The sequence below is a fragment of the Aptenodytes patagonicus genome, chromosome 11 (assembly GCF_965638725.1).
Source record: "Aptenodytes patagonicus chromosome 11, bAptPat1.pri.cur, whole genome shotgun sequence".
NCBI classification, from domain to species: domain Eukaryota; kingdom Metazoa; phylum Chordata; class Aves; order Sphenisciformes; family Spheniscidae; genus Aptenodytes; species Aptenodytes patagonicus.
In genome coordinates, this window is record NC_134959.1 from 10,581,847 (window position 1) to 10,608,058 (window position 26,212).

Here is a 26,212-nt window from a genome sequence, read left to right on the forward strand (position 1 = left end):
TGTTTAATAAGTTTTCATCTACAGTAGATAAAAAGTTTCTAAGCATTAAATGCAACCATAAGTTTCTTTTAGAAGAGTATATGATCAAACAACTAATTAATTTATTCACAACATTCAAGTAGCAATAGCAGTTCCTAGCATGAAAATAATTTCGTAAGACAGAAGTTACTGAAGGCTATTAAAGACTTGTAGAACTTAAGTATTTCATAATATTCACAGCCATGCTTGTTGCTTTCTTGCATGAACATTTCAGTTTAAAATGTATAAAAGTACAGAAAAATACTAATATGGAAATGCTTGTAGTTGATTCATAATTTTGCAAAAAATTGCCAGAACTGTTATGAGTAGTGCTGTATCACTGGCAGATTTATAGCATTTGAAAATAACAATGTTTAGCTTAAGTGAAAGTTACAGCAGAAGTATCACCGTATGCAACTCCAGATTAAGCACAGGACATACTTCTGCATACCGGGCACATGGTTGCTGTACTTTTAAGCTATACTGTAATGAAGGGAACTATCACAAACAAGTTCAGCTCACTTGCAAGCTGAACACTTTGTGAACATACATACAAGCTAAAGGAAATTTAAAGAAGCATCTTAAACAAGACATTATTCAAGCATCAACACCTAAATATCAAGTTTCATGTTAAAAAAAGTTTAACTGCAGACAATGCTGAAGACACTTGTTTGGGTAAAAATGCATCGTCTTCTTCCACAAGCTAAGGCATTAAATACCAGAGCCTTAATTACAATTAATACAATAGTCAGAAATGTGATACTCAGAGTTATAGTTCCCAGTTTAATTTGCACACAGTGAGATTAAAACATTAGAAGTTACTCTGCCTACCTGAAGCCACATTTCAGGCATTGTGCCATTCTAGTAACATACTGCAGCGTGAGTACAGATTTCATCCTGGACATCTATGAAACAAAACAATGCTTGAGACCTGTCACTGTAAAGACTGCATTACTCGATTCATGCTGTTGCATACTGCGTGGGCTTCTCAATTTGGGTGAGTGCTATGCCAGCTCTAAGACCTCTTTGCCCATAGTCAGTAATATTTTTGACCCATCTTTCCTCTACTCATGGTTGTATGTTCCTACACGTACTCTACATCAGGTTGGTGTTATCCAGTTTTTGCTTTCCTCCTCCCATATTCTGAAGAGTTGATGGTACAAGTGCCAGGGAAACCTAAACATTACTTCCATGTTTTGGAAACAACTGACTACACAAATCATCTGAGAATCAGGTGACTTATTTTTTAAAAAAATCAGAATGTATTTTTTTTAATGCAGCTCTAATTTAGAAGTAGCAACTACTACCACTACAGAGTAACAGCAGGTGACCCACTGTTAAGATGTCTATTCATTGTGTATCTAGTCCTCTTTGTATACAAAATTTCAGTACAAAATTATTTGTTGATGTCTAGAGGCAAGGCAGGTATTTATGAAATGCAATTTTGAGCACAGGATTATGATTTATCAAAAAGTGTGCAAGTTGATTTGACAAAATGATGCATTAACTTGCATCAGAAATAACAGATTCCTCCCATACTAGTTATGTTACAAGAAAAACACAACCTTTTGAATTTCTAGTCCTTCTCCTTGTCTTCTTATCTCAAGAAGATAATTAAATCACTAGGGAAGCTCATCAACAAAAGGCATTACCAGAAAGATTACAAGAAAAGAAGGTAGCTTTCCAAATAATAATACCATTAGAACTACATTTCTTACTGTAGCATCTACAATTAGTATAGTGTATCTATTACTATTACACTGGTTCATAACGGGAGGAAAAAAATAGAGCATACTTATTACAGAGATTATAGACATTTCTTCTGAAAGCAGAACTTAAAATTATCCACCATCTTAGAGAGAAATTTGTAACAGGAATTTGGAGTTTACTGACAGTAGGACACCAGCCCCTGGCCCACCTTTCTGTGGGAAGACAACCACAGTCTCTTCTTGAGTTGCACACAGAAACAATAAAAAGCAAAGCTAAACAGAATTATCTCATCATTCTTCCCTCTATGGTTAAGTGTCAGTATAAAAGTATCGCCACATGGCAATGCAGATCTACAACCTTTAAAGAGAAATCTTTCCAAAGAGAAATCAAGAGTTTCAAAGACACTGAAGAGACATGGTTTATCTAAAGAGGATTTCTAAGCATATTTGTGTACTGCAAATTTGATCCTTTTAATGCGATATAACAACAGTCTTTTTCTGAGACCAAATGCCAAAGATCACCAGTATCCGCTGTCATACTTAACATCTTCTGAACAAGCAGCTACAAATACCACTGAGAATCAAAGCTCAGTATGCAACACACAAAGTCACAAGGATTTCTTACATAAACACACATTTATTGTTTGGAAATTTTGAGAGAATAAAAGATGGAAGATACAGTTAATCACAGAATGACTATAAACTACAATGCAATCCTAGGATGTAACAGGAGAGGTATCTCCAGCAGAGGCTTGAAAAGTGACATGTCATCATGCACACTGGTAAGACACACTTGAAAGGTTACCTACTACTCCAGTTGTGGCTACTGAGAAACTGTTACCTCAGTCAGATGGTGGTGCAAGGAAGGGCTGCCAGACGGTCCCAAGACCAGAGAGCCCCTCTTACGAGCAGACTCCAAAACAATTTTGTCTTGCCTTGTGCAGCAAGATGAAGGCTGGCTGAGTGCAGACAGCTGTTTCAAAGTGCATGAAGGAGTAAGGAATAGTTATGGGAAGTGGCAGTGTTAACACAAGAACAAATGGTTATAAATTTGCTAGAATTAAGTTCACACCAGAAATGAGGAAGGTTTCTACACCTCCGAAGTGCAGAACAAATGAACAAAAGCTAACTTTACAGTGAAACTATCGCTTATGGAAAAAACGGTCAGGTACAGGGCTGCCTGTGACACTGAACCTGCCTTAGAAGGCTCAGATGTCTCCTGCAGTGCTCTGCTTCTCACCGAGACCACTGAATGCTTTACATCAGGACCAATGACCTGACCACTGCGGAATGACCTTACCATGCACAGAATGTCATCTACTGACCTCTATTAGGTACAGTCTAATTTTCTGTAGCTTAGTTAACACCCCATTTACATAAAACCAAACTTTACAATAACTAATGTGAAAGAAATCTCAATTTATTCACATTGCATTCAGTGGCCAACTGGTAACTTCTAGGATTTACAGAAGGACAGCTGCCTGTAAAGCACCTGGCTCCCCACCCTAACAATCCATAAACGAAGCAGATCAGGAATCATCACACTGCTGTGCAGCTGCACAGGAGTACTGCAGGGAGACCCAGGGAGAAAGGAGCGGGGAAGAGTTAGACATGCCGTAAGATGTGACACACTGGACTGGGATGGGAGATTGAGGACTCCATCTAATCCTCCCCTCCAGAAGTGATCAGAATGAGATGCTGAGCTGAAGGCACAAGGCAGCAATAATTAAATATAACTGAACACCTCATAACAAGTTTTCAACCGGATTCTAATAGTTAGCAATTAGCTTACTCCTTGGAACAGAAATGTTATCACTCTTAATTTCTTAATATAATTAACCATGAGAATTCTCAATAGTCTTATTACCCATGTAGGCATGTATTACAGGCTTTTTGAATTTTGTTTTCTTCATTGCAATAGATCCTGATAGCAAAGAATTTTACTGTAGTCCTGGCCTTAACCAATTTCTGGATCTGGAAATGTATAATGACAGTAAGCCACAAAACAACTTTTTCCAACGTTCAGCTACTCTCCACCAATGAAGATGGAACTTTTTACTCTGAAAATTGTGAACATATGAACTGCTATTCCCACCAGATTTCATTTAGCTCAAAATCTTGCCTCCATTGACGGGCAATAGCATATGCTATAGAGAACAAGACGAGAGCAAGCATGCAGTAATACTTCCCAGTACACTCATCAGCAACTTGTAGCTCGGAGACCTCCCAAGCAGAAGTATTATCTTCTTTAAAAGGAGTCTCTGATGGATTTTTGTAGCATTTGGAACAGACACACGAAGAAAAGAAAGTCTAGGGCTATCCGAGCCACGGAGGCCATCACTAACCACCACAAATGCCATCCTTTTTTAAACTAGCACATGATAAGGGTTTTCTAACACTTGCTACTTCCATCAGAAGACTGCTCTGTGATCTTACTGCTCCAGTTAAACCATTCGTAACTACTGCTAACATCACAAGAACTGGCCAGGCACAATTTTTCACATCAATTGTCCCAACTGTTAAAGGTGATATATGTTACTTTATATCAAGTGCCTGTGAAAACCTGGCAGGATCCCAGTGAGAACCAACGAGGTTCCCAACAGGATCCTGTCTGGTTTCCTCATAACTCACCTGATGGCCTGACAAACAGGCCACCCGGAGCTACGGTTCCCAAAGAAACCCAGAAGCAGACAACAGGCAGTCACGATTCAGCATGGGAATTTCAGTGGGAAATGTATGTCTACACCCAACTTTAATGACAGTAAGAACCTTGAAGGTGCAGAATTATAACAATCAAGGAAAAATAGCATTTAGAGAAGCTGAGAAGAAGAATAATAAAGTGAGGGGAAAAAAAGCAGGCAATCTAAAATGAAACAATTTCCATCAAAGAGGTGGTACCTGCTAACCAGCCTATCTCCTTTGGATGATAGCAATGGGTCCCTCCTGATTCCTCACATAGTGAACACCTTTCTTCAGCAAGCACACTCAGAAAAAGGAGACTCTCCTTAGGAAATTCAAGGGAATTGGGAAGAAGTACTGAAATGAAACAAATCATTTGAGGATGTCCATAGGAATGCTTTCCAGGGATATCTGTTTGATTATTGTACAATAATCTCCATGAGAAGTATTAAAGCCCCCAGAAGCATAAGAAACATTAAACCATGCCAGAGAGTAATGAAAATAAACTCTAAAGACCTTTTCTGCTCTGGTCTCCAAGGACAGCTATCTAACATCTCACATCTGCCATATGGCAAGGTACTGCTCCATCTAAATGCTGGAAAGTCAGCTGAGACAATTTCCACCTAGGTTTCAACTTCCCCAAAGGAAAAGCATTTCTTTGGTTAGTACACAAGTGTACTGGCTTCTCCCTGACTTCCATTTCAAGTTCAAACTCACATTTAAAAAAAAAAAAAGCACACAAACGAACATGAGCGCTCCATACTACTTTAAGTCTTCCCCCCCTTCGTTTCCCTTCACACCATTTACTTCCCACCTGCCTGACGACACCCGATCAGGTGTCTCAGCCACTCCAGTAGCCCTGAAAACTCCTTTCCTGATATGGTCCAACACCCACCACCTTCCTTCGAGCTTCTTTAAAAGAGGCTTACAGCTCCACCCCAGTTACAGCAGATGTTTCCTCACAGATCCAAATAAACACACACGCAACTATTTCAACAGAACAATCAGATACAGGCAAAAGAGCTACTTTCCGAAAAGCTCACCTGCCTAACAATAAAACTTTCAAAAAGAGGAAAATCGGTTCAATACTAAGCTGTTCCACATGGGTCCTTTTTATTACTTCCTTGCTATTCTTCATATTGAATATTACTGACCATTAGCAGGCAGATGTATGTACTTCATAATTGTTCAACTCAGCCTTGAATATTAATACGAAGCCCTAAATAGTAAATCACAGTTTTCTTAGTTTGCACACCCAATTTAAAATTAACAAAAACCCGTAATGCTATTCAACCTTTTCTGGGAGTCAAGGGAAAGAAAGCCAAAATAAGACTCAGAAATAAGCTGCACAATACTATACCTGAATCATTATCATAACCCATTATGTCGGTGCCCCTTTAAAGGACACTTTAGGGCATATTCTCTTGAAATATTAATAAGTATCAATTAAAACTATTCTCCCCCCTAGCAGCACTTAAATTACTCCATATGCCTAAAACGTCATACTGCTTTCCATCTTGTAACAAGTCCTGTAATAATATTTTTAATCAATAAAGACAAATCTACAACAAAATAATAGAGCCCTACAATCACCTATTTTCAGTCACTTGGGTTTGGGTTTGGTTTTTTTTCCCCATTCCCTGTTCTTTCTGCTTTTGACAGTCAAAAATGGGCATTTGGAAGAAGAGCCATTTAAGCCACAATGTCCAATCCTTCATACACAGCACTACAAACTAATTTGCGGAAAGTCCTTCAACTGAAGATTAGAATAAACAGCAATGTTTGTCTTGAGCTGATATTTTTGTCTGCCAATCATACAAGTATTTTAAGACAAATCCTAACGCTAAATGAAGCGCGTGCATTGTAATCTTTCCTGTAGAATTCTTTTTACTAGAATATATTTAGAGACCTTTTATCTTAACCAATACTTGTCTCTTTTTTTTAAGTTTTCTTGTGCGCAATAAAGGGAGTTCCTCCTCATTTTTAAGAGCTAGAGTTCTATACTATGGACTTCAGTACATTCTAGTTCCTACAGTATTTTCGTAAAGGTATTATTAAACATTATAATTAAATAATTATACTTGGCAAATAAGCAAATTAAGTGCACCGTGGAATGTGTTCTCTCCTTTCTTTTCCAAAACTGCTCAGTTTTCCATCGGTTTGCAAAATTCAGTAGTCTGCTCTACTAGTCATTACCACAAATTAGACAGAGCTTCTTTCCAGTACAACTGTGCAGAAACTAATCGTGTCAAGATGGTACATAGGTTCCCCCCTATACTAGCTAATTTACTTTCTTGTTAATTTCTGACCCGCTGGATTCATACACTCCGTAGGAACCATGCACAATAGCTCAGATCACTCTTATTAAAAAGGCACAAAACATTACTCAGTTCCCCTGAAGATACTAATCTGCACGTATATGTCTTCCTAATGATGTACTGGAAGTAGTGACATCTTTATTCAACAAACAAGAAACTCCTGTATCTGTAACTCCATCACAGCGTGGTTTTCCCCCATTTTTCTTTACGAGACTTAAAAAATTAAGAGGTGTACTCCACGTACATTTGGAACTTGTTCCAAGCAAATAAGAGTTTAATAATAAAGGATTCACCTACTCATTATCAGTAATCACTCATTTTAATTACAAGCTTTTAATGTGACTTGCCACAGTTGTTAGTGTACTACAGAAAGGATCAGCAGGAGGAACAGAAACAAAAATCCCGAGGGCAGATTATTTCAGTGTATTAGGAAGCACCACCCCAGGATTTCTACAACATGGACAGTTTTTAACAGTTCAAAGACAGGTAGATGTTGCACAGCGATGACAGATTCTTTGGCTTCAGTCCTGAAAACACATAATGCAAATACAGCTATTCCCTGTTGTTAGATTACTCAGGTAACACGCTCATTGCTACCACTTGCAGACTACAGATTCTGTTCTACACTGAGGAGATGAGAAGAAAACAAATAGCACTTCCAAATCCTGGATTTTACTGGGTATTCGTAAAAAATGATCATAGATTCATCACTGCAGTCCTCTATAAGCTTGTGTCAATGTTGAACTTAGGATACTCTGAATGTATTTTATATGAAGCCTGTACGTGCAAGCTTTGTCTTGTACTAACCAGCAGTGGTTTTAAATGCTGAAGTTATATATATATAAAATATTAAAGTGTTTCTGTCATCACAGTCCTCAAAGAACTCACCCATTTTAAGGGAAAACAATTTGTAGTACCCTGTAAGAAGCTACTTAAAAAATTATTTCAAACTTACTGCCATTTTCATAAAACACCTATTTTAAAATATCCTGAAAAACACATTTGTTGATTTAAAAAATATTCATGTCAAAGTGACTTTGAAAGTAGATCAGATGAAGACAAGCATCAGCATCATCAACAGAAAAACTGACAAAATGCTTAGGTGTTATAGCACACATTCAGCTGCTATGGTGCTCTAAGACTTGTACGGACCCCATCAAACTTTTAGCTGTTTAGCTGTTCAAAATACATGAACAAATACAGCTTACATGTAATTCAGAACGGAAAAAGGCGGGTTTGGGTTTTTTTTCTCCAGGGTTTCATTTCTTTTACTCCGTGCACTTAAGAGAACTCCAGCCTGTTAAAGGCAAGCATGTAAGTGAATACTCTGCAGGCACCCAAGTCGACCCCCAGGGACAACCCAGGCCCGCAGCTCCTCACCTAGACAGCAGGTACTTCAGACAGCACCCACCCATGACATGGCGCTCACGCGTGGGACAGAGGACCACGACACGCACGCCACGCCTCGCAGCCAGGCACGCGGCTGCCCGCACGCAGCAGGCGCCGGGGGAATCTGCCCGACACAGCTTCACCAGTCAGGACCGGTGTGTGCCTCCAGCCACAGCCACACCGCTCTCCAACGCCTCTCTACGGTTAAGTCTACCAAAGTGAAAGAACATTTAATATTTAAATATTTATGTACTGAGAAGTTGCCTTTTCTTTTTTTTTTTTTTTTAACCTATACAAAACCCATAGCGGTGAAGGTTTTTTAATACCCCAGTGATCCAAGGGCACAGGCAGGCCCTGGCATGCACACCGAGGTAAAATCTTCTATTAAAATCAACCGGCATAGCTGAACATCCCTACAAAACCTACCGTAATGGAGGCCTAACCCGGGCCATTTCCCGCTGCAAGGGGAAACCACACCACCTGACGGGAGCAAGCCCGGACGTACCCCGAGCCACGCGAAATCCAGCGGCGTTTCCTCCAGTCGCCGGGGACGGCAGCTGGGCAGAACGGTGGGAGCCGGGAGAGCAGCTCACGCCGCTCCCGGGCCGAACCGAGCCTCCCCCCCGCACCGGGCTGACACAACCCCTCGCACCCAGCGGAGGCGACCGTTCAAACAGCGCGCGCCCCAGCGCCGAGCTCGGCAGCGGCGGATGACACGACGCTCCCGGACCGGCTGCGGCGGCTCCCGGGCCGCGCCGGGCTTCCCGGCCGCCTGAAATGGAGGACGGTTGGGCCGCCGCCAGGCGCCGCGCCCGCAGGTACGCACCTCGCCGCCGGGCCGGCAGGGCGAGCGGCACGGCCCCGCCGCCGCGGGGTGCCTTCCCCCGCTCCCCGCCCGCACCGGTACGGGGGAAGGAGCCCTCCGGGGATGGTTCTCCCGAGCGCGGGCGGCCGCGGGCCCGCTCCCCGCCGGCGGTACCTACCACCTCGGCCAGCTTGATCCTGCCGAATGTGCCCCGCAGGTAGTCCAGGTCGCAGCGGAGGCCGCCCAGCCCGCGGCGCTGGCTGACGGGCTCCGTGGTGGGCTGGTAGGGACTGCTGGCCCCCGAGATCATGGAGGTGCTGGACGCCTCGCCATCGAAGCCCTCTAGGTCATCGCCGTTCCTCATGGTGCCGGTGCCGCCGCGCTGCTGAGGGGCTGGCCGCGGAACTCCGGCCCGAGCCGAGCCGAGCCGCGCTCACCTAGCGGAGCGCCGGCTGCATGGCTCCCCCCGTCAGGCGGAGCGGCGCGGGGAGAGCGAAGGCAGCATAGTGCGGTGTCCCGGCCCGGCTGCCGCCGCCTCGACCCCGGCCCCGGCCCCGCGCGGGAGGAGGAGAGCGGCGGCGTGCGGGCAGCCCTCAGCGCCGCACACCGCGCCCAGCGCCCCGCCACTCGGGGGCGCCCTCGCCCCACAGAGGGGCGCGGGGAACCGCCGTGCCCGCGGCCGCCGCGGTGCGCCCGGCCCGGGCTCTCGCTGGGACGAGGCTACCGGGGCACCCGCAACCCCCTCGGCGGCGCGGCCACCCCGCGGCTCGCTCCCCGCCCCCCGGTCCCAGCAGCTCAGCTTAGCTCAGCTCAGCTCCGACCGGGGACGCTGCCGCCGCCGCCGCTCCTCCCCCCTGCGCTCAGCGGAAAGGGCGGAGAGAGCCCGCCCCGGAGGGCGCGCCGCGGCCGGGCGGTGCCTCCACCGGCCCGCGGCCGCCCGCCCGCTCCGCCCCCGCGGCCGGCACCTGCCCCCGGCCGCGTCCCCGCCCCCGGGCCGCCTGCCCGCCGCCCGCGGAGCCGCCCGGGCAGGGAAGGGGCCGGCACCTGCCCCCGGCCGCCGGGGTGTTCCCCGCCCCGCGGCCGGCGCCGAGCCTGGCCTGGGGCGGGCGAGAGCGTGCAGCTGCCGGGTCACCTTGCTCGGCGGGAGGCCTCTGGAGATTTTGGCACTTCAGAAGGCATGAGCGGTCTATTGCATTAAAGGCTTTTTGACTTTGGGTTTTTTAAAATGCATAGATGTTGATGCTAACGTTGAGAAAGTCAACGATACTGACATTTTAAATTGTATTCATAACTCGGAGTTAATCCTTCGAGATACATAGCGCAGTTCACACTGCTCAGAATTACTTTCAAGCTGTTGTGATACTGTACCCGCAGTAGTTCCCATTGGAAACCTTCAGGGTGTTCTTCCGTGAACATTTTAAAGTGTAATTTTAAATAGTGAAGTTTTCCAAGTAAACGGTTAGTTTTGACAGGCTCTGAATCACTTTTTGGAGACACTTTTTCTCTTGCTGTGTCACCATAAGGAAGGAGAAATTGCAACATAATCTGGCGAATACTGGTCTCTCAAATGCAGCTGAAGAAATTTTTTTTAAGACGGAGAGAGACAGACAGACTGCCGTGTACCACAGACCGAGCTGAAATTCAAAGTGTTCAGTGTTGCATCCTGTGATCCGCCATCTTTATCAGCCACCGCCCTACTCTTGTTACTGACAGCCTACACCTTTTTCTTTCACATTACTAGTACAGGACTTTCACATGTACTAATTCTTCTAACATCTTCCTCTGGCCTCCAAGACTCTTTCTTACCACTACAGTTTTTCTATTTTCCATGAACGCTCTGGATTATCAACCTTGTGATGTCTTTTCCAGTTATCTTTGTGTTTTGCTTAATCTCTCCCTTTCAGGTCTCTTGAAGCCTCTTTAAATCCTTCTTCTTTTAGAGGATTCTGCCCAGTACCACATGATTTTTAATTTCAGGAGATTTTTCTTCTTTGGCCTCTGTATAAATAGACCCTAAGAAGTAGGGCCAAAGAGACAAATTCAGAGAGCACACCAGGAACCCTGGATGGAGAAAGAGTCAGGTTTTCATCTACGATTAACGGGCATTGCTAGGTTAACTGGAGACATCGTTGACACTATGCAGGCAATAGCAGGCTTTTCATAGCTTCTCTGGTACACCCTGGCGCTGGAAGAGGCTGATATTCTCAAGCAAGATGAAGAGTTAGGAGACATGCTTAAGAAAACAAAAACATTGCCCTTTGGTGAAGGGCAAATGGCAGGAAAAGAAAAAAAATTAAAACCTGAGCAAGGCACGGAGAAGGATGGAAACTCTGTTGCTTGGGTCACATGAAACTAGCCTAACAATATGAAATCATAAATGGAAGGGGAAAATCCTGCATTGGCACAGGGCTGGCCACGATGGACTAATAGGTTTTTATTACAGTCTCTTATTTCAGTACTTGTATAACTCCGGGGAAATCAGAAGTCTCACAAAGGTCCTTTTCTTGCAGGAAATATCATGGGTAGGTGGTCGCCACTTCCGAGAGCTTCTCTGGATTCTTTTTAACTTAAGGCTCCACAGCTGTTCCAGGAACACAGGATTTCCACATTTACCTACAGATACATTTAACATTTGTTTTGAGAGACTGCTGTGGCAGTTCTAGAAAACTGTAATGAAAACATTTTTAAAACATCCAGTGAACATTATTTTGATGAATCTTTTGCAGTTCTAACCAAAACACATCATCAGTATGTTGAAAGAGAATCAAAAGGTGGTATTGCAGAAGGCAAATGAAGGACAAAGGGAGAGATGGCTGAGTGGTTTAAGAAAAAGCTAGGCGATAAGAGATCTTGATTCTGGTTTTTGGCGTAGCCACTGCCTCCTGCACAGCCTTCAGCAAATGTGATAGCTTAGGTTTTCCTATGAAGTGGAGGATGCAAAGTTTAAATGTATTTGAAATCATGAGAGCATTTTGAGAATGCCGCGAAGTACAGACACCGAAAACCCTCTGTTCCTTAGTGAGCTAATTGCCTAGGTAGTGAAAGCACAGTAAGTGTTCTCTCTGCTCTATCTGAAGTGTTATTTGAACAATTGTGAGGCATGTTTTCAGCGAGCGCATTGACAGTGTCACTGACCACGGTTTCACAGACATTCCAGGCAGCTCCTAGGGCAGTGGGATATCAGCATCGCCATCCATAACCATGGTGCCCCTTTTGGCACCATGGTCTGTACAGCCAGCGTCCCCCTTGCTGTAAATGGCACAGAGCCAATACCAAGCCATACTGGGGGATTTTCTGGCATCCTCCTGGATGGGTGGGTGGGCTGGACAGACTTGGCAAGGGCTTGTGAGGTTGCTGCCAACATTTAACAAAGGAATCCTTTACACACATTCTTGCCTGATACGGCACCTTTTCAGCCTGCTCTGTAGCACTTGAAGGAAAAAAAGTCTACATTTAATATGTAAATAAAAGTATTGATCCAGTAAAAAGGTCACTGCATTCATCCAAGGCAGATCACGTTGCTTTCAGATAACTTTGTTTTTACAAGTTCATGAGCTTTTCAAGCACAGCCTGCCATTTCATTGTGTGGCTGCATAATACCAAGACTGGGAAAATGGGGAACCAGGTCAATGATCAGCACGCAAGACACCACCATAGCATCAAGCTAATCGGATCACGGAATTCATCAGAGAGGATTTCACATCCAGCTAAAATATGACTGACTAGAGAAAACGAGGAAGAAACAGCACAGAGGAGAGGAAATCCAAGTATGCTATTCGTAGACACTATAATTAAATGATCAAAGATCTGTATTTTTACAGAACAGTTAAGCCAGCTTTGACAGAATTAAAAATTCCCTATCAGAATCTATCTCCAGGACAGGGGTGATAAATTAAAACCAACTTGTAATTTAGGTGTAAAAAGCAGTGGAAAGAGAATCTTAACTATTATCACTGACCAAACTGAACAAAACAACCCTCATCTCTCAACTTTCATCTCAGCTATTCATACAGCCTTTAATAAACAGCCTTTAATAAACTTGTGAACTTCTTGTGGGTTCATTTCATTAAGCACATGGAAGTTTTAGTTTCAAGATTAAAGTGTGTGATTCTATTGTAACTGAATATGAATATCAACTTAAAACCGCATTTTTAAAGCTGCATTTATGTAGTTTCAACACACTTAAAAGTATTTTAATGTTTATACATAAAATTTTGTAGATCTGAATGGTGCTTATTACAAATGGTGCTTAAATGTAGTTAACAGCACGAAAGGAATTAGAATCCTAACAGGAAAGTTACATCTGTGCAAGTACCTGAAAAGAGCCGAGAGGTTCTTTAAGAAAATGCTCCGGTATTTCCACATGACCTACCCAAAGGGAAGGAGCACTGGTACGCTGCCAAATTCCAAGAGAGCTGAGCAGTGATTAGAGTTTAACTCTGGCATCAGAGAGGAGGGGTTTTTTCCCCCTTGAATTTCTCAGTGTAAAAAATGCTGAAGCTTTTTCTCAACTTTTCAGTTGGTGGGGGGGGAAACCCAAACACCCCACCCTAAAAAGCTAATAAAGAACTTGCTTTAGGAAAACATCTGGTAGTTTTAAGTGCCTTAGTTCAGTAAATTGTCCATTTTCACAGCGTGGGAGTGTGGCAGGCACACTTTGATTCTGTAGCCATGAGCAGCATGGGAAGCTGGCAAATAATTTTGCTGAGTCAGAGCTAGGAATTAATACAATAGGAATAAGCTGCAAGTTCTGACACGGACTTTCAGCGGAAGGAAAATTGGATGGAACAGTGGGGAGTCATGCAGTCAGTTATCGCTAACTGGTAGAGGATGACTGCTGCTGAACAGTACAACGATTCCTATGTCACCATGTCCAACCACAGCTGAAGTAGCACTGTGCAACCTCCCAGGGTAAGACCACTCAGCATAAAGGCACCTCAGGAACAATAATGGGAACTGGATTCCTCAGCTAGGAGTCAAAGCACAGTCATATCAACTGAGGAAAGTACCAAGAGAAGCAGAGAGGAGAACAGAAAGAAACTAATTCGAAGGGCAACCTATAAAAGCTTCTTCCACTGAATATCCAGAAAAGTTTCACAGGCTGACAGCATAGTGCCCGCTTCTCAAATCTGATGGCTTGGTCAGGGCACTTTAGGCACATACTGACACAGCACAGCCAGTGACTCTCTTGGCTTTTTGTCTGGTTAAAAAGGTGCAGCTCTAGTAACAGAAAGTGTTAGTGAATCCCATTCCTATCCTGCACTTACACACTATAACATTAGCCCATGCATACTTTCAACACCTTCACCTGTATTCCAGCCCTTATGCTTTGGAAAATCAACAGAGCAGCCCTGGAAGGCCCTACAGGCCTTGTATGCTTGTGTGAGAGATTCCTCCAATATGAGCACCATGGGGCAGCCATCAGGACTCACAGCTGGGACCAGAAGGCAGCAGTGACTGGAAGTCACCACGGGACCTGTCCCAAGGAGCTGTACGGGGCTGGCTTCACCTCTTAAGGGGACAGGTAAAAGTGTCACTCCTGGAATTTCACCATCACTATCAGGAAACAGAATTTCGCCTTCAAAAACAGACCAACCAAAAGAAAAAATCCCCCCCCCCCAACCAATAAAGGCAACGCTGCCAATAAAATTAGTTAGACCCTTACTTTGCAGACATTATGAACATGACTTTATATGCTATTAACAGTGAGCCATTCACAGAGCAACTTTTTTTTTTTTTCCCTCCAAGATTAGAGATTGACATCTCCTTCAGTATTGTCTACTGGTCCAGGTTTTTTTTTTCCCCTGCCTTCATCACTGATGAAGTAGTCACCGACTCCTTTCACCTCCAAAAACTTTTAAGGACATCTGCAATCTGCAAGTGCCAGAGAGGGGTTACCTTGCAGCCACAGCTGGGCTGAAGGGCAGCAGACATTCTACATAGCAAGGAGGTAAAATTAATTTCTATAAAAAACAGAAGCAAAACCTCATATTCTTAAGAAAAGTGCCAGTAGACCTTTAATGGTGCTGGGAACCAGCCAAGACTGTGGGTTATATTTCTTTTGAAAGAATCCTGTATAACGAAGCACACTCAAAAATATGTGGAGACTGACAGCAACGTTTATTTTATTCATGGCACTACATTTATTCAGGGAACAGAGGGAAAAAAAAGCCCTAAACTGAGAAAAAAGGTGGTCTTCTTCCAATAAAACCATAAAAAACACACAGGCCTAGAACAGAAGGTCAGAAAACACTAGTTCCTTCTGACTGCGTGGGCATGGTCATGCTGCCCCCTGTGATATCCAGTATTTTTATAGCAAGAGATGGAGTGCGTAGGGTACAGCAGGCCTTTGGAGGGAAAGAGCTGATTTTTATTTTTTGAGGAGGTGGGAAGCTGAAGGGGAGGACGAAAAAATTGTATAAACCATGTTTTATAAGCAAAGTTTTAAAGGTCCCTTACCAGGCCTTAAAAAAAAAAAAAAAAAAAAAAGAGAGATGAAGTACACTCACTACATTCTTTCTTTCCATGGACGAAATGGGCCAGCGAAAACAACTGACCTCAACTGTTTTAATACTGTGTTTGTTGTTACGTAACCAAACCAATCAGTCCCCTGCACTTCTGGTGGGGAATTGCAAATGTTAAAAAAGTTCATTTTTTAATTATCCTTCTGAATGTTTTACTTGCAGCTAAACTACAGTTTATTGCTAACATCAGCTAACATGACAACAGTTCAAAGAATATTCCTTTTTTCAACAGCACTGAATTCCTCCATACAACAGAACTTTATATTCAGCTAATTTGGCTCATTCCCTTGCAGAGTATTTCTTTAGTTACATGAGGCTTCTACATGCAAGGGAAAGTTTTGGCGCTTTTTTTTTTCTTTCTTTTTTTAAACAGGAAAAATAATTTCAAGTCTTCCATCACTGGCTATAAACTCAAGGCAGGCATATGGCCCCAACTCTACAAAGCTATACACAGCGGAACTAATAAATCCTGATTCTTTGCAGACTTACGTCTTCTCTTCCCACCTTCCCCACCTCACCCCTCCCACTGAGCCCAATGACCCAGCACCCTCCCGAGGGTCCCTTTTCACACACAGCAGGCTTAGCTCCTATTTATGTCCTCGAACTACTGCTTGAGCAAAAGGAAGCAAGTGCTATGCCAGGTTCCATGTGTGCAGACCGACAGATTTTTGTTTGGCCTGTCTCGCCTATGAACTAGCCAAACTTACTTGGCAATCCCTACCTAAAGCAGAGGAAATCTTTGGATTTATCGTCTCCACCAAGCCACTAATTTTCATGCAACTGGTATTAAGTCAGCTATCTGCGAGATCTTTCTTGTTACTGAAGTTGGCCAAAAGATTTAACTTACTTTTGAGGAGGGGGTAGAATTGGACAGAGCACAAATGCAAAAGCAAAGGAAACCATGCTAAAAATATTTTAAATATGACAGCATTCTCTTAATAGTTGTGTTGTATGTCTGTTCAGCTAAAAGGTGACTTGGAGAGATTTTGATAGGCTTTTGCTAAATTTGAAATATTTCACTGGCAATTTCTCAGCCCGGCAAAACAGCATTGCAAGGTATCAGTCAAAACATCCTAATACAGCTAGTTAAACAGTTGCTAATTATAGTTGCCTGCTGACAATCCAGTATTTTTCTGGCGCATGTGTGCTTTTCCCAGGAAAATAAACCTGTGTGTAACAATTCAGGTTTGTAACATACACAAATTTCAGTATTAATTCAGTAACCCCAATCTCATATATATATCAACGGCTAATATACCACTTGCTTGTTTCAAAACTAGCCCATTACAACAGGAACTAACAATTATTACCAAAGGATATTGTCAGCTGACAGCTGTTGAGTATTTGTGAGCCGAGTCACACAGTGAGATTACAGCACAGATGATAAAAGTCTCTATCACTCTCCTTACTGACCTCCACACCTAAGCTAGATAAATCCAGTTCTGGGTTTGGCTGGAAGTACCAAGAGCTCTCCCCCTAGCCTTTCGCCTTTGTTTTGGATTTAAGAGATTTTCTGTGCAGTCAGTGACTGATCTTTAATAAAATGGAATTTTTTCCTACTTCTCCCTCTCTGCCTATGGGCACAGTAACTGAAGTCTTTCAGACCATCTGACAATTCTGAACATCTTCACTTTCTAATAATCTCCAAAGCAGTGTCAGTATACCAACTCCTTCATGGATAATCATTTGATTCCTCTGGAAAAGAGAGGTTTTAAGTTGATAGTACTTAGTGATTTATTATCAGTGTAAAACAGTTTTTATTAACCAACCACAGCAAGTAACATTCATCTCCACCTTTATCCTACCATTTAAGACATACATGATCAATACAGTCATTTAAACTTGAGTGCAACATCCAAGTTTGCTCTGCAACTGAAATGTGTGTTAAGTCTGTGCTCAGATACAGACTTTAATTACTGGGCCTCTGCCTAGGCATATATTACCCTCCCACAACACGTGCCCACCATTCCTATTTGCACTGTGACCATGTTGTGAATTCGCTGTACCTGGCTCAGGCTTTTACCGCCTATCCCAGCCTGCCTTGCAGGACAGTCAAAAGGCTGGTGTCTGACCAAAAACTTGGCTGGGCTCTTTCACAGAGGGAAATGGGTAACACAGGGCAAGACAAAAATTGTAGCTGGTCACTTGGGCCAATGCATGCAAGTCACAGAGTACTCTGTCCTCTAGTCTCTCAGACTGCAAGTCCAGTGAACAATACGTAGAGTTGATCTGGTCCAAGCCTCAGCAGCCATCTCCATCCATTATCTTTTCAGTGGTCTTACTCCCTCTGTTCTGTCAATTAACTCAATTCTAATGCTGTCACTTTATTCCTTCTCTAAAAGGAAAGTCCCTGTTTTTTGGAATGCTGTCAATCTGGTAAGCTGAGTGCCAGAGATCTACAACTGCATGTTTCCTTTTCTCAAGAACGTCAATATTTCACTGCACATTCTTGCGAACATTCATGCAAGGCTATTCCTAGCACCTTTTAGTTGCAGCCACCTTTCTGGCATATTTTGAAGCATTTTTAAATGTTTTAAAGCATTGGCATTTAAGCATTTTTGGTTTTAAGCATTTGGCAAGTCTGAGACAAGAATGACATTTTTACATGCGTTATAAAGCTACACTAAGTGTTACATACAAACAAGTACCAACAGCTTCATTAGTGAATATTCATACTGAAAAATCAAACACTTTTCAAAGGCAGCTTGTGCAACCTAATTCCGCTTTCTTGTGCACAGATAGAACTGTTTTCTTTTAGTGCTGGACACTGCTATTTCAGCTTTTGTTCTGAAAGAAAGAAACCAGAGTGTCTTAATTAAGACAACTCAAAATTAGAAAGAAAGAAAAGCTTAACCCATATTAACAAAATTCTTAGAACTGAACAAAATTGCTTTTGTTTGGGAAAAATTCAGTAATTCACTCTTTGGAAGATATTTAACCTAAAAAAAAAAAAAATCTGCCAAACAAGAATTATTAAGGGAACATCACAAGCGATGCATATAGCATCTTGCGATGGCACATTAAGCAGCATTACCTACAGGCACTGATCCCAAGTCTGCCACCTTCTGGACTTAGAACATTTCATCTCCAGAAACCTTCAGCAAAACATAATTATAATTAATTGTCAGGGAGAGGGGAGTCAAGGATCTTTTTCTTCAGATAAAAAGTTACAACTAGCAATGTTGATTCTGCCACACAGAAAGTCTGCAAACAAAGGCAATAGATAAAATTAATTGCTTCCCTTGTTTACAACATTATCTTACAGACCTCTTGCATGTAACTATTAGCGTGGTTTCAGTATTACCCCTCCAGTAACTCGAAGTCTGTGACTATGAATACCAGAACACAAACCAAAGTGATTACATAGCTATTTCAGAGGGCAACAGTGCTACATAACCAACTTACACTGACGTCAAATCTTTTGCATCAGTCATTTCTAAACAATGTCAGCACCATGCTCTTGAACATTTCTTTTGCCAAATACAGCAATGTACCTAAGGTGTTAATACTACTAATCTTTTTTTTTTTAAGCCAGTTTAAAGCAGAATTAGGTGCCCTATACTTATGATTTATGGGGACATGCATGATTTTGAAGCATTGTAACAACAAATTTATACTACCACTTCTAAAGCACTTCATTTGAGAGAATTAATTTCCTTGAGCTTTTGTTAAGCGTTTGAATTTCAAGAGGCATTGATCTTGTACATGTGCAAGTCAGAGCTTGCTTCATTTCACTTTTCCAGAGAAAAGAAAGCATGCTAGATCAGATTCTGCCCTCACCTGCACTTCTGCAACTCCCATTGCATGGAATGGCTGTTTATAAACTACAGCTACATTTGACTGCAGAAATTTCAGATGTTTGTGAAACCAGAGCCACGTGGTGTCCCAAAGCATTAGTTCAGACTGTTGGCTTTCTTAATTATTTGTGCCTACATTATCTTCTCCACACAATCTGAGCGGATCAGAGAAGAAGTAATTATTATGAAGGCTATAGTGGAACAGGCTGGAAATTTTATGTCAATGCTTCCTTGAAGGGAAAACTGAATTCCAGCAAAAGTGTGCTTTTGGAATTAAACTGCCTCTATCCTATGAATATATTATTTATATTTTAATTAAAAAGACCGAATAACAGACAAGTTCTGCTTTTGGTACTAAATATTCAATTCAGATATTCCATGCAGCTCTACATATAGACCCAGACAACCAGAGTCTGGTTTAGGTCATCAGTAACAACCTAATAATCTATAGCCTTTCCCTTTTAAGTATTTGAACTACAAAGACTCAGAAACTGATGATTTTATTCAAGCAAAGGTTCTTATCTGAGAAGTTCATTCCCTAACGAAATCCTGCCATGGCTGAAAAGCCAGAGGGGTTAACACCACCACCTGGAACAGTACAGGCAGTGAAAGATTCATCTTGTAAGAGTAGCTTAGAGCCTCCAGCAAGATGTTTTCCCACACCAAAACCTTATTATCCCTTTTTTTTTTTAAATTTGGAGACATTTTGCTTTCAAAAAAACAAATTACAGTTGAACAGCAGCAAAATAAATGTAAGAGTTACAAAGATGTTCTTCCATTTCAATCCACTGTTACGGTCTTTCTGAAGAAAGTCACTTTCAACTTCAGCATGGCTGAAGATGAAGTCTTCATTTCGTTTCCTCCCAAATTAACATCATAGATAATTATCTTCATATATTCAAAAAAGATTTTCTAAATCCCATCGTAAAGGACTAAAATTAATTCTTTACATTAATGAACTCATTAAAAAATAAAGCATTATGGCAATTCTAAAGTTATAATTGTTTCATGGCCTCATAAGGATTCACTTCTAGAGAAACTATATATTTTAGAAACCAAAAGCTTAGTTGATTTATATCTCAGAGGCAGGGTGACTCAAAAAACATTAATAACTAGAACTTCAATCTATGCAGGGGAATATATAGGCATCCAGTTAAAGTAACCATGAAGTAAAGAAGTAGAATCCTAATTAAATCAGTCTACTCTTTCTGTGCTTACTAGGAAGAACTTGTTACGCCCACCGAAGGGAGAAAACTTAGCTTTGCTGTTGGCAGAGAAGACGCATTTGCACCACTCAAGCAATTTACTCCTTAAACTTCTCATAACCTGGATTTTAATCCTGCAAATTTAGGACCAGTGCTCTGCTCGGATACAGTATTCCACAAAATACATTAGAAGGTATACATCTTAACCTGGTAAAATATACAACTCTTTCCCCATTCTCGTGAAACATATTACTTTGCATCAAAACCATTTCTGCTGACGTAACTGCTTATGTGTAAGCTATCGCAAGCACACCTCTCTCTGCAAACATAGCTATACCAACTTCGCTTTACTGACACAAGGTACATGCTCCAAACTCCAGAGGGGAGTTGCATCAGCAAAGGCTGGTACAAGAACTCCCAAAGAGGAAGTTGTCATTAAGGTACATAACTGTACAAGCCAACTTATTTCTCCTCTCCACAGAACTCACTAATATTCTGCTCCCACAGAAACAGCTCTAGAAGGGGGATCTTAAAAACAACAAAAAAGCACAGCATAAAGCAGTCTGGATTCGTGTTTATTGAAGCCAGTAATTAAAGACGTCCTCATTTTGCCAGCACTAGAAAGCAAGATTCCACATGACTGCATACTGCACCTGGTTAAAGCCATACAACTGGACTAAGGTTTGTTTCATACATTTGCAGTCCTAATTGTAAGTTGGAAAAAAAAAAAAACCAATAAACTTAGTATACAGGACAGTGAACTTTCATTTACAGCATGTATATTGTTAAGTTCAAGATGTACAGAGCAGTCACTTTCAACGTAGTTAAATTAAATAAAATACGGAATTCTGTTCAGTTTAAACAGTTTTTTAAATGCCAATAAAAAAAGTGCAAACTTAAAATCAAGCAGCATAACCACAGCATTTTTATGGAGGGCCAATCTTTAAACTTTTCTATTTGCTTCAAGTTGAATGCTTTCATCTTTTGTTTTCTTAGTTTAAACATGAACAGTAGATGCAGTCACTATAATGCATATAAATATAGTCATATAATAGTTTAAACAGTCTACCATACAAGTGTATCTGCAAATAAAATGACGTTTCACTTGAAAATGTAAAGGCTGTTTGCAATTTGGCCTTTGGTTCCAATGCTTGAAGACACCAGAATAACAACTGTGCAGCTTACCAAAGTTGACAGACTTTGGCAACCACAGGATGCTACATTACTTACAACTTTCTTTCAGTAAACTAGGAGCATTCACTTGCAATTAGACACCGGAAATCTGTCTCTGTTTTGTCAGAAGCATCTTTCTGCAAAGCTGGTAAGTTATCACACATTATCAGTTTTGATCAATTCTAGTATATTTAACGTTTTTATAAAACTGGAAAGTACTTCAGTTTTAAGTTTTAGCCATATTGCTAGAGAAAGTGCTTATCAGGTTAGATGACATAAAAATGCAGTTTCAGACTGAGGTTTTCAAACTATATCCCATTATGATCACATACTTTTTCAATCTTCCTGTTGAGTTTTTGATGTTTTAGTCTCCAATCTCAATTCTCAGTGTCAGGAGGACAGTGTGTAATTACTTCTTCTGGTGTGGTAACTTGCAACTGGCACCCATTACACCAGGAAGTACATCCACATTACCCATCAGCCATCCACAGTCTAACTGTTATCTAGACAACTGTATAACTTCAGGTCATACCGTTTATTAAAAAAAAGTTAAAAAAAAAAAAAGAGAAAAATATAGTATTTGCAACAAAAAAACTGGCACAAATAACATACTCTTGTTAATGTTTGTCAAAGAGGCAAGTAAATACTCTTAGCTTTCTAGATAATGTTTAGACAGACTTACAAGAACAGCCTCTTGATGTAACATAGGATTTGAAGTTAACATCCAGTACTGTGTTAGTGGTCAATCTAGTTCTGTATATTTAAGTAACAATATATATTAGGGAAGTTATATCCAGACATCAGATTTAGTACAACAAGTTCATATCAATAAAAAGTAAACTCTGCATAATTCAAATTGTGGTTTTTCCCTTCAGCATTAAGAGCACAGAATATGCTTGGTATTTTTAATTTATGGTAGTGTGTACATGTAAAACAAGCACACCGTATATAAAATCAAAGTGCCATTTCAGTAACCATAGCGGTTTTGTTTGTTTTTACAGAATGATGGTTTTAAGTGACCATGGACAGAGCTCCGTTAAAGCAACGGGGACAACCACAACCCATCTTTCCAAATGAAATGCTACAGTAAAGAAAATACAAAACAAGTTATTGAGTATGTTCATCATGTACACATTCATACTTTTTAGGTTACCTTCAGAATTGGGAGTTGGCTGCACCTGCAGCAGATGTGGCTGGAACTAGGGCCTTGAAAGTTTTTTTTAAAAACCTCCATAGGTGTAAGGCAGGAATCAATTTCAGTTTGGTAGCTAATATTTAGTTACAAAAAGTAAGAAAAAAAAATACTGAGAGTGTTCTGTAGCACATTTCATTATGGGAAAATGATACGTCACCCACCATTCTTCATAGGCTAGCCTCTTGGCATAAAAAAAGGCAGAAGCTATCAGAAAACAGGATTTAAAATTAAATACAAATCGCCGAACTACTGATTTTAAAATAAAACCAAACAGTGACTGTTTGTACTGCAGTGCACAATAAGTTCAAGCACCTTCTAAAGACACATCACACACTGTGCCAGGCACTTGGATCTAAACAAGTTATAGTTTCTCCCTTTGTCAGCTACACCAGAAAGGGCATCCACACTCTTAGACTTTTTTAAAAACTAAAACAAGATTTATAACAAGAATAAATTCCCATGATGCTTAGTGTTTGGCCTGGAATTCTCCAATGTAAAGTAGTCTTTTTAAAACAGTGATTATTTACCCTATGTGAAACACAGGGTTTAACAACATTGCTCCTCTCCAGTCAATCCAACATTCTAGTTTCTTACTGTCCCAAATCTGTTTCCCCTTTTACGGCTCCATTCCCTACCTAGGCTTCTTTCACCTAATTAATGCTCTGTTACACCACCACCACCACCTTTCCAAGAATATAATGCATTTGCAAACATACAAGTAGCCAATTCCAGTAACTCTCAAAGAGGATTTCATTTCTTTTTCTTGCCTTGTGTGCAGTCAGTAGTAGTATTTTGATAAGAATTCTCCATTTTGCTTCTCTGTGTTCTTCACAACAGGAAATGCAGCTGCACCTGCTTACCTCCAAAACCAAAAGAATTGCCCTATATAAACTCTAAATGGTTATCTTATACAGAGGGATTTTATATGCAAACTTCCTGAATGTGCACTTTTTACTGGGACAAGGCAATGATGTAGTAAGCTCATTTCCCCTGCCCCAAGAAAACCGATAGCATCTGCCATAGCAGAAAATTCCTGGTCTTATCAGATCAACATACATAGTTATTTGGTCATTTGCATATGCATTTTTCATGCGCTATCAAGCTTCGTTCTCTGTTGGAGGAGAGTTTGTTGTTACCATAGAGTCTGGCTTGCGAGTCATCCTATCCAATTCCTCTTGAACATTTGTCAAAACTGTTTTTTGTCCTAAAAAGAAAAAGGACAAGGTTAAAGCAATCTAATTTCAATGAAATGTTTTAACCGATGAGTACAAGTATTCATAAAATCACTCTTATATGACAATATATTATTCAATTTCTCATTATTTCGCCACCTACCCAAGAACACAGGGCCAGACACAATGCAAGGTAATGTCTATGTAAAGACTGATAAATACTAAGGTTTGATTTCATTTCATCAAAGAGATGAAATGCTGAATTATACAGCAGCATAAAGCACAATGTCTGGGATATATTTTACAGCAACTAACATTTTAAAACCAACCACATTTAGAACTTTCTATAAAAAAATCAACTGTACATAATTCTGTTATTAGTATTGATAGCAAGGACTTTATTTAAACCCAGATTTTAACCACAAGTTTTCCAAGGTATGTAGGACACCTGCTACAAAAGTCACATTTGTTTGGTCACACTTGTACTTGCTGAGTTTTAATATTAAACAACTAACAGGAAGAACTCTTTTATGTCTGCAGACAATGTTTCCCTTAAAAAAGGGGACATGAATTGCATATTCATGTAATATCTCAGAACAGTCATTTCAAAGGACTTCTTCAATTGGAAACAGACACACTGAAGTATTTCATGGAAAGGCGTATCTTACATTTTTATATTAGACTCAAAACTTTTTAACAATTCTGTAACTGAACCATCAGTTTAATTCTCTCATTCTGAAAATTATAAACCCACAGAGAAATTCATCGCTAAAACTGGAACAATATATTCTAATGCTTAGAGCATACAAGCATTTAAGATTAAAAAGCTATATTTTTAGACAAGAAGTAGATTATATAACCATGTACAGCTTCCTTACATAGCCAAAGAATTTAACAAGCATCTGTTTTCCAGCTCAAATGTGTGTGAAATATTAGGTGGATTTTTTTCCAGGGTACATACTGAAAACATTAAGAAGGCAAGATTTGACTGTTAGAGATTTAAGTGTTTTTTTCCAAAGTACAAAGACATAACCAAGTTAAAAGGTTACCTTTAATCACTATAAAGGTTTTAGATTTAAGCACTAGTCATAAGCCACAGTACTCTTAATAGCATCTATTCAAAGCATGAGTATTTAAACAAAATTAAAGAATTAGTACATTAACTGTAATATAACTTACAATACAAAACACTTTACATGTAGACTAATAGTACACCTTGGAGTTAAAAAAACCTAAACCCTAAAACAATAAAAACCACACAAAATTCTTGCTCAAGCAAACGCAGGTCTAAACAAAAACTGTGGCTTTTTTTTTACGCTAGATGAACTGGATCCTTAAGCCTCCAAAATAATACCAAGCAGCTGTCTCCTGCAACTACCTCATACTGGACAGGAAAAACATTGCCAAGCTCTTCAATGCTATGTAGGTTTACATACTCCCCTCTACGACCTTCATAGGTAAGCACCTTTCAAAGGAGAAGAAATACAAGGAGCTGTTTTTAAGAAAATAAAAATTTCCCCTCCGTTATAAATTAAATTGATACTTCCTTTCAGTTTTCCTACAAAAATATTGTCAAGGATGGTAATGGCCTTAGTCAATTAGATGTGTTCCATACAATTACATGTATTCTCCTTTCTAGATTAGAGCGAGAGCAGGGAACTCTAGTTCTTTATCTATTGCACAGGAATAGAAGGGTGAAGGCAAATCTTAGAATTTGCAAGAATCTTCTTGTGAATATAAATGAAATAACTTTTTAAGTCTAGAAGTCCATGTAAAGAAAAATAATCCACCGCAGAAACCACCAATTGAAGTTCTTTAAAATATCATGGTCTACACATAAGAAAGACAGTCCAGAAACATGAAGGCAAATAAGATGGGTGAGGAATTACACAGCATGAAAAATGGACATGATATTGCAGCATCTGCCCAGATGAGAGAGTTCTCTCAAATAAGAGTTAACATAGCAGAAACCAATCAATCAATTAGGCTGACCAGTATGTTGAGATCCACAATGTCTCCCTCATCCTGTGACAAAATCTCAAAATTCCAACCACAGGATATTCATAGCTGTGGGAGAAATGGATGGTCTCTTCAAAGCTAAATATTTTTAGTGTCAACCTTCTGAAAACTTAGGGCTCTTTAAACAGTTTAGATTAGACATTTAAAAAGCCTACAAAGACCATTTTAGCACATTTACTTGCACAGAGGATGCTGCCATAAATAAGACT

At 40.7% G+C, this 26,212-nt stretch overlaps 2 protein-coding genes across 2 annotated transcripts in view; both read right to left on the reverse strand.

The window, feature by feature from the left end:
- CMTM4 (CKLF like MARVEL transmembrane domain containing 4) overlaps window positions 1-9,420 on the reverse strand; it is a 32,264-nt gene extending 22,844 nt beyond the window's left edge. Inside the window, exon 1 of the mRNA XM_076349110.1 lies at window positions 9,097-9,420. Coding sequence (XP_076205225.1) covers window positions 9,097-9,282 — 186 coding nt within the window. The 5' untranslated portion in view covers window positions 9,283-9,420. The remainder of the gene's footprint in view (window positions 1-9,096) is intronic.
- An 11,578-nt stretch (window positions 9,421-20,998) lies between these two features.
- DYNC1LI2 (dynein cytoplasmic 1 light intermediate chain 2) overlaps window positions 20,999-26,212 on the reverse strand; it is a 28,588-nt gene continuing 23,374 nt past the window's right edge. The window contains exon 13 of the mRNA XM_076349109.1: window positions 20,999-24,016. Coding sequence (XP_076205224.1) covers window positions 23,910-24,016 — 107 coding nt within the window. The 3' untranslated portion in view covers window positions 20,999-23,909. The remainder of the gene's footprint in view (window positions 24,017-26,212) is intronic.